Source organism: Diorhabda carinulata, chromosome 9 (assembly GCF_026250575.1).
Source record: "Diorhabda carinulata isolate Delta chromosome 9, icDioCari1.1, whole genome shotgun sequence".
In the NCBI taxonomy this organism is placed as follows: domain Eukaryota; kingdom Metazoa; phylum Arthropoda; class Insecta; order Coleoptera; family Chrysomelidae; genus Diorhabda; species Diorhabda carinulata.
In genome coordinates, this window is record NC_079468.1 from 10,778,952 (window position 1) to 10,792,767 (window position 13,816).

A 13,816-nucleotide genomic window follows, 5' to 3' on the forward strand; every position below is an offset into this window, starting at 1 on the left:
TCTACTATAGGAATTTCTAAGATAAATACTATTTTGTATCCCTTGGTATAACATTTTATTTCTGTGACCTTTTCATATAAGAGAACATTTTCTACTCTCGGTTCAAATGGAAGCTTATTAAATTTCAATTGTTCATTCACAATCTTAATTTCATTTAAAAGTTCTCTAGGTTCAATTATTGAATTATGAACTGTATTAAATTTGGAAAATGTGATAGCTACTTCCATTTCCTCTAGAATGCTGTAAATTAATTAATAAATTGGAGCGATTTGAGAAACCAGGTAATCTTCCTCTAATTGTCTGTAATAACAAAGATACAGATGTTGCAGCTACGATGAGTGTTGCGCTACGGTTTGAAGTTTTTGTTCGATCTAACATATTTGACAATGCTGAGATCAATATATTTTTTTGAGTGGTTCAGTTAGTTTTCTTTTTTTAGGCGGGGAAGGATAAAATTCGTGTGATCACCCGCTACAACCTAATGCATTACTTTTTTGAGATAATAGTACAGGTGGTTCTAAATTACTAAATTACGAAGCCTTTTTAGAATGTGTAACAGATTCCGTTGTTAAATTATTATCTTTTGTTTGAAGTTTACATATCTAAAGATTTTAGAAATGCATTCTAGTTGTCACGCTGGACGTTTGTAAGCATCAAATGATTCTTTTTCAATTTTTCAAAGTCCTTGATATTTATTTGCGGTTCCAAACATTGTTGAATATTTGGAGCAGTTAATTTCAAACTGTCTGCAATTGTCAATTTATTTTCGTAGTGATGAAATAAGAAAAAACTGAGTACTTCTCGACGAGAAAGAGCTCTAGTAATTTTCAATTCTTTATGGTATTCGCCAATTAACCATTCACCAGGGTTACATGGTTTTGTTGATCTCAATTGTCGTTTAAAGCAGTTTTTAGTCTACAAAAAAAATACATGAAGATCATAGTCAAAAACCAAAATATTTCAGATAAAAATTCTAAATAAAACCTTAAATGTTTATGAAACAATTAGATACATTGAACTTTATTGAGGTTAGGACAAAAGAATGACAGGAACGACATAAATAACAAAGGAACATACCTGTTTGTTGAAAGAATATATCAAACATTGTAACATTGAAAAATCACGAACTGACGAATTAGTATTCTATAATCAACTGTTATTTATTTTGAGTTTCTTTATTCGGAGTGAGAAGTAAACAGAAAGTCATGAAGTAATTGTTCTGGCCTAATATGGTGTCAAAATAGTGAACTAATAATTTCGCTGCGTCGGTAATTAAAATTTCTGTCTCAATGAAATGAAACAGCAGTAATTTTAAATTATTTACTACAAAACTAATAATAATTAAACGAAATATTGAGAAAGAACAATTAGAAGTAATGATACGTTTTACTTGTAAAATTATAAAATTAGAAAAAAATTGTGTTTTTTTGTTATCCTTGATTTTTAGTTCATCTCGTGGTGTATTTTTATAGATTATTGTAATAAATAAAGGAAAAAAAATGGCCGGAATTTTAATTTTAATATTAAAAGGTCTTAATGACTCTTAAGTCATTTACTAATAAATTAAAAAAAATTATGAGCGACCTTTCAAAATTAAAATTTTTAACTGAAGCTTTCAGAAACTTATTTTTTTTTGGTCTATGAAATTATACAGTAACGAGAAAAAAAAATTCGATTTTCGACGATTTTCGAAATTTAAAACTAACATTTTTTCATCCGAGACTCAAAAAAATAGTCGGTTTTTTTGCGCCACCCTAATATATATATATATATATATATATATATATATATATATATATATATATATATATATATATATATATATATATATATATATATGGGAGGTAACCGCAGTTATCACTTTTTTATCGATCCACCAATATTTGATTAAATTATATAATAATATTTGCTTTCGTTCAGGAAATAACGCAGACTCGAAATAACCCATTTCGTTGTATTATTTCAGTTGCTATTTCATATCATACGAATCATTTTGTTACGTGTTCTTGGTGGAATCATTGAAGGTACTGTAATAAAATCATTAATCTATACTTAAAACATTTCTTAATACGAAATATATGTGGTTAGAGAGATTACTATGGCAAGAATTTTGATAGATTTGAAATATATGATTACGTCATACACTACGAAAATTTAATATTTCGATCACACCTTTAACGTATCTATCTATATTATGTATAATCTATTTTTCTCAAACTTCGTAGTGTGTTATTGTTAAATAAAAACGTGGTTTCGTTATTCAGGAATAGGCTTTCCTGCGGAATTCTTGATTTTCATATATCACTACATTTATAAGATGTGCGGATATGATCAATCATACAATTCCAGTGTATATAAGCCAGGAATTTGTTTTTCAAAAAACGGTATGTTATAAGTTTTTGAAGTATTGGTCCACTTTATCTTTTGTTCACGGCAGATCGTTTATATGTTTTCTTTATTCAACTTTATTTAAAATGTATATGCTCACTTTATCCAAAAATATTGCGAACACTCCTGGATAGGCCTCATGTTAAAAGTGTATTCTTCATTTATAAATGTATGTAAAAATTAGATTTTTAATAGTAGTAGTCGGATTCTACTTCAATATTGTGTCTTAGAAACTTAGAAATGAGTGTTGTCGAATAATCCTCTAATGTCGAGAAATACCGCCAGACGTCTTTTCATTACCTAAGGTATCCTTCACCTTTCTCACCAAATAGTGTAGGGCCAGGTCTCTGGATTTACCAATATGATAAACATATTATCATAACATGTTTTCTTTCATATACCGGTCTATCAGCCTCTCCAATGTTGTAAGTAAGAAGCTTGTAAAGCAAAATAATTAATCGGTATTTAATTTATAACATGATATATACAACTCTAGCTGTATAGCTACAATATGCAAATTATATTTACCTTGCTGCAATGACTTTTCTGGAGTTTCAGTAGAATTTGTTATACTGCCTTTCGACGTTCTGTAAGACGGTGTTTGATTTTTCATTATATTCCAACAAGAATCCTTAGTGTTGTCGGGTAATTGAACAGCTACCCTTAAATTCTAGGATAATCGCGAGGGTCAGCTTTGCAACGTAACGAGAATGGAAGGTTAGGTAGTACTATTGAAAATAATTTTGAATTCACTATATACTAAATATTTTTAATTTTCTCAACAAATACACATTTGAATACTAGAGCATAAATTATTATTTTGAATAGTAATTTATTGACTTGAAACTTATATACTTTCATATAAAGCAATTAGTCGGACGTATACGGCTAACTGGTAGTCGTACACATTGAACTAGAAAAAGGAAACGCAAATAAGTGAGAGTTTAGACGCACGCAAGTGAAGACTGTTGTGCAATAAGAAGTATCAGCGCGTCCTCGTAAAAATTTATATTTATCGTTAATCGTTACTATAATGGTCTTTATTAAAATAGAACTAAAATTAGTTAGATATGCTTCGAAACAAATACTGACTTATTATCTTATATCAAATATTTTTTACAGCTTGATTATAGCAAAAATGTCAGAACTACCAGAACGCATTCCCAAACCTCAAATGCGTGGACTACTTCACAGCCTGATAAAAAAAAATTTAATTTTGACTGGAATATCGGTATTGATAGCAGGAGGTTATATGAGATTTGTTTACGGAGATGGAAACAAGAGAGCTTATGCTAACTTCTACCTGTAAGTTAAATATCTTTAAAAAAATCTTAATATTCAACTTTAATGCATGTACAAGTACATTGTAATATTTTTCTTATTTATTTAAACTTTTTTCTACGGTGAGGTGAATCTATGCACACGGTGTATCTTACTTACTTAATTTATTGATATTATTACAGTAAATACACTACACTATTCACCAAGACTTATCACTAAATACTTATCTAATCTTTAACTTATTAATTTGTTGGAACAAGGAAATTGCCGTTGTATATAAAAAAACATAATGTAAATAATCCTTCTGGGACATGTACCCGCCGCATCCGCGAAACTTTAGTTTCTATTTACATATAAAACAAGTACAGCTGTGATTTACATCAGTGGATGAATTCATAACATTATCCCCTCCTAAGAAGGAACCTCCTCCTGGAACTTATCTATAGCCGGAACTGGATGTTTAAGTCGACAACTGGACCCATTCCTTCACTTTACGGTCCTATGAAAATAATGGGGTCAACCAACCCACGTGAGTTCTTGATACAGACCGAAATGTTCTGAGCCAGCGAATAATTTTCTGACAGTGTGAACAAATATCGTTGTTGTTCTGTAATGACCCCATTTATAGGTTTCCCGGTGCTTAGTAGCCACTCCTAAATTCTTCGAAGACAGGTTCACTCCTTTCTCTAAGTGATAGACAACACGATTGATCTTTTCTTGATTATCCTTCCCAGGAATTTTGTAATTTCAGAAAAAAATCCCTTTCTCCTCATCTAGTTGTGCAACCATACTTTGTTCTTTTCTTAAAAAACCGCCGTCTCTGGCTTCCGTGAAATGTTGTGTTATCAGCAACTTGCTAGCAACTTGTCTTGAATGAACGAATTCATATATGTCGTCCATTTTCCTTCTCAATTGGATCGCATAATCTTCTCCCACTAGATCTTCTTCACAGCCAAATTCTAGGTCACCAGAAAGCTTCATTTCATGTAAGAAAGAATTTTCGCAGTTGTTTCAACGGCGGACTCATTGATAGCAGATCGATAAGACATTGCAAATAGGGACAGATACTCATCCCAATCTCTCTGATGGCTGGAAACTACTTTGGAAAGATATCTGTCAATGGTCCTGTTCATTATATTGACTATTCCATCTGATAGTGGATCCTTATCTTCATTCCCAGCTTGTCACAAATTTCCTGGTACACATATCTTTCGAAATCCCTTATCTGATCTCTATGAACTTCTAAGGTTACATCAAGTAAATTTCCACCTGCTTTGTAAAATACTCTATTACGACTAGACTACCACTTTAGGTCGTCGAAAATAGTCAAGCGATATCTAAAGCAATCATTTTGGAAGATTTTCCAATATTCCATTACTAGTAGCACAGAATGTATATTTCTTACACCAGTCTCCACATTGTCGAAACTGTTCTTCACTCCCAGATGTCCTCCTACTGGACTGTCGTCTAACTTCTTCGTTTTCAAGGATTCTTGTTACCAGATCGTCTTCCAGGATAAGGGAGTCTCACTGAACCGAATATGCCTTGAGTGCCGTTGAAAATTTTGACACTTCTCTTCAGGTTGGTCGCCGATTTTCTTCCATCCATTGCCGAATCATTTTTAAGTGAGGATCATTCTCCTGATCTTCTCTGATCCTTGTAGGTGGTTCTTGAAACTACGGCTTCCTTCGATTCAGCTTTGTTACAGTGGGATCAATCTGCGCACGGTCATCTAGATAGGAAGTCGGCATTTCGATGACTGACTCCAGCTCGATGTTAGATATAGGAGTTGTATCCTTGAAGGCGTTCAATCCAATTGGCAATCTGGCACTCCAGATTCTTGATATTCATTTGCTGCTTGGTCAGTCCGGATAAGAAAATTCCTTCAATAAAGATACTGATAAAAGTGTTCCACGGACTTCACTGTCGCCAAAAATTCTCCTCTCGTGACACAGTAGCTTCGTTCTGATTTCGAGAGAAGTTTACTAAAGTATCCCAGCACTCTTTCTTGCCTTTCTTTGATCTGTGAGAGCACTTCTCCAACCCCTGGGTTGTTTGCATCCATGTCAAGGATAAAGTCCGCCTCCGGAAGTGGATATCCCAATATTGGCGCCGTGGTTAAATGTTTTTTTCAAAGTCTCGAACGCAGTTTGACAGTCTTCGTCCCAGAGAAAAACTCTTGTGTCTTCTATAAGTCGAGTTAGTGGCATGGCAATATCTCCGAATTTATTTATGAATCTTCGATAATACGTGCAAAGTCCAAGGAAATTCCTAACTTGATGTTTATTGATTGGTCGCGGCCATCGCTGTATGGAGGCAATTTTCTCTGGATTCACTGCCACTCATTGATTGCTCACTATATGGCCTAGATAGTTTACTCGGTTTTGGAATAGCTGGGCATCTTAAAGTCGCTTGAATACATCTTGTAAATTCTCAAGATGTTCCTGAAATGTTTTTCCCAATGTCACAATGTCATCCAAATAAACCAGGCATGTTTTCCAATATAACCCTCTCAAGAAATTATCTACAAGTCTTTCAAATGTCGCAGGCGCATTGCAAAGCTCGACTGACGTAACGTTGAATTGCCATAGTCCAAATCCGGTAGTAAAAGCAGTCTAAGTTCACTGCCTTTTCTTTATCGAACCAATCACTTCTGCTTTTGTATGTTCGATCTTCTTCTTTCTTACTGGAATGTCTATTATTGAATTTGAAATCTTTTCTCTAACTCTTTAATTTTCTCATCCATTGTTGTCATGTTACTCTCAATATCTGATTTTAGAGATGACATTTTATTTTCGACGTCAGCGGCAATGTCGATTTCCAATGATAAAATTTCAGCAGAAATGTCGCTCTTAATGGTCGAAACCTACTCGTGGATATTAGCCATAATATCGTTTTATATAGTTGAAATAACCTCCTTCACGGTGGAAATCTCGTCAATATTGACTAAAATATCATTCTTCAGAGTTGAAATATCGTTCTTTATTTCAGAAATTGGCGAGATTGAAGTGGAAGACTCGTCTTTGAATAGATAAGTTTCTGGATCAAATCCGTCACCTACCAGAGCCACTTTGAGTCTTTCTACTAATTCGCTTTTTTTACCGGACGTTTCCAGCTCGCGATTCTCCAGTTCAACTTTCAGTTCCGATACTTCCAGATCACCAAATCTCTTAGCCATGTTTATGTTACTATTTATTTACAATACCCCATACCAATTTAATGGTTTTTCTTCTTTATTTATACGATTTCTATTCGTTGGGTGAATTAATAGACACTATTTCTAAAGTTCTTAATTTATTTGAACACTTTACACTACAGTAATTTATAATAATTCTCTTATCACTATCACTTAAGTAACTTGAATAATTTATTCAAATTCTTCGATTACTTTCTATTTTGGTCTGTTCACTACGACTATTTATTACAAACTAACCTGAACTGCGCTACAGAAACTCCTTATATATCCCAAAAAAATTCTACAAACTTCTAGAAAATATAGAAACAAAACAAATAAATAAATAGACCTTCATAAGGTGCCCGCTGGAGCCTATTTCGAGGCAAAAGATAAATTGAACTATAAAAATGTTATCGAAAAACTGTATGACTGCTATAATCGTTGCATCGCCCTCGAAGGCATCTACATGTATCGAATAATACAATCAAATTCTTGAAAAACATTTGTCTCAGCCTACGAATTTGCATACTACCAGAAAATAACATTTAAATTCTCCATATTTTTGATGGATGTGAAATTGTATAGCTATAGTTAAAGGTATGTACTTGCATTAGCATTTCGTTGAATTATATATTATAAAAAAAAACTTTTTTGAAATCATACTTTAAAGGTTTTTGAAAATGCACTTAAATAAAAAAGGAGTTTTTTCAAATCTATTATTACCAATGTCTGATTTCATACATACTATGATCCCTATCCTTCCCTTATTTTTTACCTTTTAGTTCACTCTAAAACTTTCCTAAATTAAGGTTTTTAAATAGGAATTTATGCCCATGTTGGATACATCATTTTTTCTGCAGCTATATACAAAAAAATTAAATTCGAATAAAAATTTAGAATATATTAATTAAGCTCCATCGGTAAATTACAATTAATAACGAACGCATAATGATTAAATTGAAAGTTAATTGTAGACAACGATATTTAGAAAAAGTAATAACTGAATGATATATTTTGGTTACACTTCGCAATGTGAATAATGAAAACGCAATTGTTGGGTTGACTTAAGTAAATTTTCCTTCCAGTCACGTTTTTGTCTGTTATATCACTAGATAAAGCTTCATTCAATGATGAATATTTGTAACAGTCAAAACAAAACTGATGATTGAAATTTGTATTTTAATTGTTATTATTAATAGCGCCAACCATTGCAATCTACACAGAAAGTATAATTGGTACTATCTCCATCTATTTATGAGATATGAACTAATTGCCACCAATTGGTCAATTGATTTCTAGTTTTTTCAATTGATTCATCTATTGTAATAGGAAGTAAGTAAGCGTGCAAAATTTCAAGCTGATTGGTTAAAGAGAAACTGTTAAATATTGATTACAAAATTTGTACAATACGAACAGTGTGGTAAAGAGGCTAATAGTTTTCCATGGCAACAAGATCAAAATCAATTCCAATGTTTAAACTTGTATCCGTTTTATCGATGAGGTCTCATTTCTCAGATCTCATTTTTGATTCACATAAAGAATACTAATCAATAAGAATAATTAAAAACTTTATCATTACTTCATAACAATATCGGTTAAAATTTTCCGACAGCGGCACACAGTTTTATCAAGAGTAACTTTTTGGTGTAAAATTGAATGACGTTTAAATTCACTCGAAATTTTGATGTGTTTAATGTTATTTACTCTATACCATGTTTAAATTGTCCAAGAAATTATAAAGGCATGACTATGCAATATCTGCAAAATAGGATATATGGTCTCAAATAGACTAAAAATACATCAACCACATTATATAGACATGAACAAAAGGAAGAGCATAAATTTGATTTCAAAAAAATTAAAATATTAACTGACGATAATTTTTCTCTTGTGTTTTAAAACAAAAGAGAATCAAGAAAATCAAGAACATTTAGATGCATATATATATTTATATATATATATATATATATATATATATATATATATATATATATATATTATATAGAATATATATATATATATATATATTATATAGAATATATATATATAGAATGAATTGTGCTAAGAATTATATAGGAATGAATACAAAATATTTAGAGAACAGAGTAAATGGTCACAAATACACCAAAAATGCATCGACTGCTCTATATAAACACAAAAAAAATTAACATCATGAATTTGAATTTAAAAAAACTAAAATCTTAGCTCAAGACACGACCTATCGAAAAATATTAATGAAAGAAATGATATACATAAAACAGGATAAATGTTCTGTAAATGATAGACAAGATATAAAAAACCTCAGCCAAATTTACCATAATTTGATCAATTAGTTTATTTCAATCTATCTGGTACAATATCGTTTTATTGAAAGTTCGAGGTAAATACACTGATTCTAATACTATGTTTTCAAGATATCTACTACAACCTTCGAACCCAAGAAATTAGAAAGAGGAAAAAAAATAAATTTATACTCAAATGGTAGAAGAAATCTAGTATATATATAGTATATATTATATATATATATATATATATATATATATATATATATATACAAATGCTTCTAATTGATCTTGATTTCAGGTCTCTTCACAATATGAATTATGAATATGCTAAAGTTTTAACAACTGAACTACAAAAAACGTCTTTCAGAAACAACATATATTACCCAAAATTATCAATGCATTAATAAGAAAACTGATTTAAATAACCTTAGTGTAATTTATGCATATCTTTTAGATTTTGATCTGAAACAAATTCTATTTCTTATATTGTATTTGACCCTAATTGTCGGTTGTCTCTGGAGCGACCATAAAAAGAGCTAACATCAACAAACAACGAAAACATCTTGACGTTTAAGCGTTGCAAAAGTGTTCATCATCATTTTAGTCGCTCCGGACAATCGAAAAACCATGAAAATTTCAGTTTTTTCAAGTTTCTACAAAAACCGTTAATTTGAGATATATGAATTTACTAACGAAGTCCCCTTAATTTAAAAAGTAGAATCCATCGCCATCGCCAGTTTTTCTTTACATGTTTTACGGTTCTGTGAATGATCCACAGCAACTGCTTTCGTGACTACACGATAAATGAAAAATGTATTTACTCAAGTTAATTCAGCAATTCTTATTATGATTGCATTATCAGATTGATGAATAGTTTTCTGTTTTAAACATTCGAAAATATTTAAAATAGCTTGCTGTGTTTGTACATCTAAATCTTTATTAATAAATTCATACCTATCATTGTTCTCACTACACTGTGCAATTTCATTGTCTTCATTCATTCATGTTTTAAAGAAACAGAACGCCATTACTTATCGCAGGCTGTCTGGCAGAAATATTTTGAAGAAATTGTGTATATACGCCTTCCGACAGCTTCGGCTAATAGAAATGCATTTATGTTTACGATTCGATGTTTTCATTGGTAAACAGAGGAGATGATGAGTCGTCCACTGACTGACGGGATGTTTACCGAATGTTATACGGGAAGTAAACATTATTTTTCATTTCTTAATTCGATATGAGTGCCGTGCGTATTTATGAAATATTAATTGTTCCTCGCATAGCTGTCCTGTGCAATTGATATAGTATTCATCAAGATTTATTGATTCATCATTATGGACTTCCGTTTCACCAGGATCGATTGTAAAATTTCTTTTAGTATCATAAAGTCTTGTTTTACTGTTACGAATTTTTTCATAGACTCGTACTAAACATATTGATAAAAGTGATTCTACTTTTAATACTTCTACGTTCATGTTTTAAAGCAAAAAGGAAATTAATGTAATTGGTTGTAGCTCAATAATTCCTACATTAATTATTTAATATTATTGGTTTTCTTTGCCTAACATTGGGAAATATTTGTAATCTTAATCCATAAATTTTTTATACAAAAAGCTTTAGTTCTTCTTCTGAGAACGAGAAGCTTAAGATAACGAAAATAGCCGTAAAGTTTCTTTTCACATTAAATTTGATCTGTCAATGAGAATTTACTGTACAAAACATATAAATGGAAATATTTTTGAACATTCAAATTGATTTTAATGCTCTGGGAAAACGTAGCTATAACTACACTGCAACTGCATTGCATAGAACTTAACAAATTTTTTCTATTTTTTCAGTAATTATGACGCCGAAAAAGAATTCCACACAATGAGAAAGAAAGGACTTTTTGATTCTTGTGATCCAGACGATGATGAGTAATAAGCTGAAATATCTTATTCATTCAATGTTAAAAAATTAATGTAATACATTTAATTTATGTAATGAAATCAATTTGTTTGTGTAACTAAGCCAGATACTCATAATTTGAATAAAACAGAAGCTGAAGGCGTTGCCAAACTTCAGATGAATCTTGAATAATTAACCGGTTTATGCAATATATTCAATGTATTTTTGATAAATAGGTTTGATAAAAACTATAAATAATGTTTTATAAATTCGTATGATACTTGTGTCATTTTTAATACTATTCTAACCGGAGAATTGGCAACATAGAGACTGTAACTTTGACACTGATCGAAGCTAACTTCAATTCATTAATATTTGATAAAAAGTAAGTTGCTATAATGTAAGTATCTTATGAATTTCCTAATCAATACTAATTTGATTGAACATCGTATTGTATAATAAATTCTATATTCTATATCATACATCTTCTTAATCTTTTAATTTGTAAGAGTAATATCTAACGGTAAAATCTAACCTCTATATACTGAATTATGTAATATTTCAAATCATTTCTAGAAAAAATGGCTGGTGGAGAAGTAAGTAAAGCTGTTAAACCTCAACTCAGGGGTCTACTAGCTGGACAGATCAAGAGAAACATAATTTTTGCCGCTGCAGTTGCCACCCTAGCAGCTATTGCACAAAAAATATTTGTTAATGACAATAGAAAAAGGGCATATGCAGAATTCTACAGGTAATGCAAAGATATTTTGATGTGAGGTAATCAATAATACATTTCCTAGTATGAATTATTTCAGTACCAGTCAGTTTCTGTACTACTTCATCTAATCTGTGTATTAAATTTTAGTCCCTAGTTTCGAATTAATTGCTTATTCAGATCTGTTATATTGTTGAATAATACAAATGTTTGAAGTGTAGTATCTTAACTATAAAGCTACTTTCTTGTTATATTAATCTTTCTATAAAAGCCATATCTATAATGAACCATATGGTCAGGTATTTGCTTGGAAATTATTTTATCATGTTCTTTGGTATATTTAGACACTTTTGTACAAATTTGTTCATAATAAATTCATTTCAATTTAAAATACAAATTAGTAGTAGGTAATACATTATTTCTATATTTTGCAGGACATATGATATTGAAAAATCGTTCAATGAAATCAGAAACAAAGGATTATTTGATTCCTGTGAACCAGATGAATGAATAAATTATTGTCTGTATTAGAGAGTATTAGATTTTTTAATTAAATTCTGCAGAGAAAATATTTGTCCTAATAATTTAATAAACATTTAAAGCTTATGCATTTTATGTACCTTTAGTATGTTTATCAAAATCAATTTTATCAAAAGTATTGATTCTAAAAAATCCAACATTATGTAATAACAATAATATTTATGTATATTAATGTCAAAAGACCAAAATTATTATGAAACATCAAGTCATTCCAGAGTAAGACTATATTATATCGATATTTTGGTATTTTAGAAAATGCCATAGTGCAAAGTAATCAATCTTTTCAAATTAATGTACCTTGGAACAGAATTACTTTAATGAATAAGTGGTATTCAAAAATTGTTGAATATTTTTAATTGTGAGGGAGAGAGAGATGAATGCTTTATTGTCAAAAAAATTTTTACAATTTGTAAAACAAGAACTTCTTAAAGAATAAGAAACAAACTCAAGTAACTAAATAAAGACAAATAAAATCTAAATAAAAAGTAAACACAAGAAAACTACGCTGCAAACGCCATTATATTTTAAAATGTATATGTGAAAATTCTCTCATGTAATATACATTACATGAGTACATTGTCAAAATTAAACCAGATAATAAAACTAACTATGGCAGACCTCAAATATATAATAATTTGTATTGAAAATCAATAACAATAAACTAGTGTGTAGCATGCTCCAAATTAAATATTAGTATTAGAATAAAAGTCGTTTTTAGATTGGAAAGCACTTTCCAGTGAATATACCTTCAAATTATTGTGAAATGGGGGAAAAGATGTTATACATTTGATTTCTATTGTCATATGATTATGTATTCTTTTGCATTGTGAAAAATTGAGCCCTTAACTAATTCTGAACGTGGAGCAGGTTGATAAAGATCATGCTCCATGTTCCTAAGTGGTTAGATGTGCAATGATCCTCTTAAAATTGGAGAATCGTGCTTACGAATTACATAAACGGATTCAAATATGAATAAGGAAGGAAGAGTAAATCTTTTAAATAAGTTCCCGATAGTGAACTCTGCTGTTTAATCATTTGCAGTTTGAAGATTCGACCAAATTGAATCGCATCACCTATACCCCAGAAGAGAAGGGCTTAATAAACTGTTATAGAGGTGAATAAGTTTAGTTCCTTGGAAACTGATCTCAGCGCAAAACAGTGTTGGATTTAGATTGGTTTTAATTTATATTATCAATTAAGTTAATAGATAATGTTAGTGGAAATAAATTAATTTCAGTTCAAAAATACACTTTTGTACTGGAAACCAAGGGTTTTTCAATACAAATACCTTTGCCATGGAGATACCATAAAAGAGGAGTCATTATTTTGTAAGTAAAATATAAACATTTGTTTTTACCTACAGTCTGAATAATTGTGAAATGAATCATCTGTTTGAGAAGAACAGGAGACAATTTTATTCTACAAACACCGCAGAAAGCATGTAAATAAAAATATTTAATATTGATTTTAGCATGTCATTTTTCAATCCAAACGATGGACCTACCAGAAAAACCCTCGAACAACTCATTATAAAGAATGTTATTT

The 13,816-nt window shown here is 30.4% G+C and overlaps 2 protein-coding genes across 4 annotated transcripts; both read left to right on the plus strand.

The window, feature by feature from the left end:
- Window positions 1–1,876: 1,876 nt before the first annotated feature.
- On the plus strand, window positions 1,877–11,117 carry LOC130898247 (cytochrome c oxidase subunit 6C-like). Its single transcript, XM_057807385.1, has 3 exons — window positions 1,877–2,024; window positions 3,511–3,693; window positions 10,968–11,117. Exons 2-3 carry the CDS (start codon window positions 3,527–3,529, stop codon window positions 11,047–11,049), a joined length of 249 nt encoding a protein of 82 aa, XP_057663368.1. The 5' UTR covers window positions 1,877–2,024; window positions 3,511–3,526; the 3' UTR covers window positions 11,050–11,117.
- A 177-nt stretch (window positions 11,118–11,294) lies between these two features.
- On the plus strand, window positions 11,295–12,337 carry LOC130898248 (cytochrome c oxidase subunit 6C-2-like). Of its 3 annotated transcripts, none has more exons than XM_057807386.1 (3): window positions 11,295–11,416; window positions 11,593–11,767; window positions 12,166–12,337. In XM_057807386.1, exons 2-3 carry the CDS (start codon window positions 11,598–11,600, stop codon window positions 12,239–12,241), a joined length of 246 nt encoding a protein of 81 aa, XP_057663369.1. In that variant the 5' UTR covers window positions 11,295–11,416; window positions 11,593–11,597; the 3' UTR covers window positions 12,242–12,337. The 3 variants fall into 3 exon arrangements, with proteins under 3 accessions (XP_057663369.1, XP_057663370.1, XP_057663371.1); XM_057807387.1 differs by having other exon boundaries at window positions 11,301–11,401; XM_057807388.1 differs by lacking the exon at window positions 11,295–11,416 and adding an exon at window positions 11,418–11,539.
- The last annotated feature ends 1,479 nt before the right edge of the window (window positions 12,338–13,816 follow it).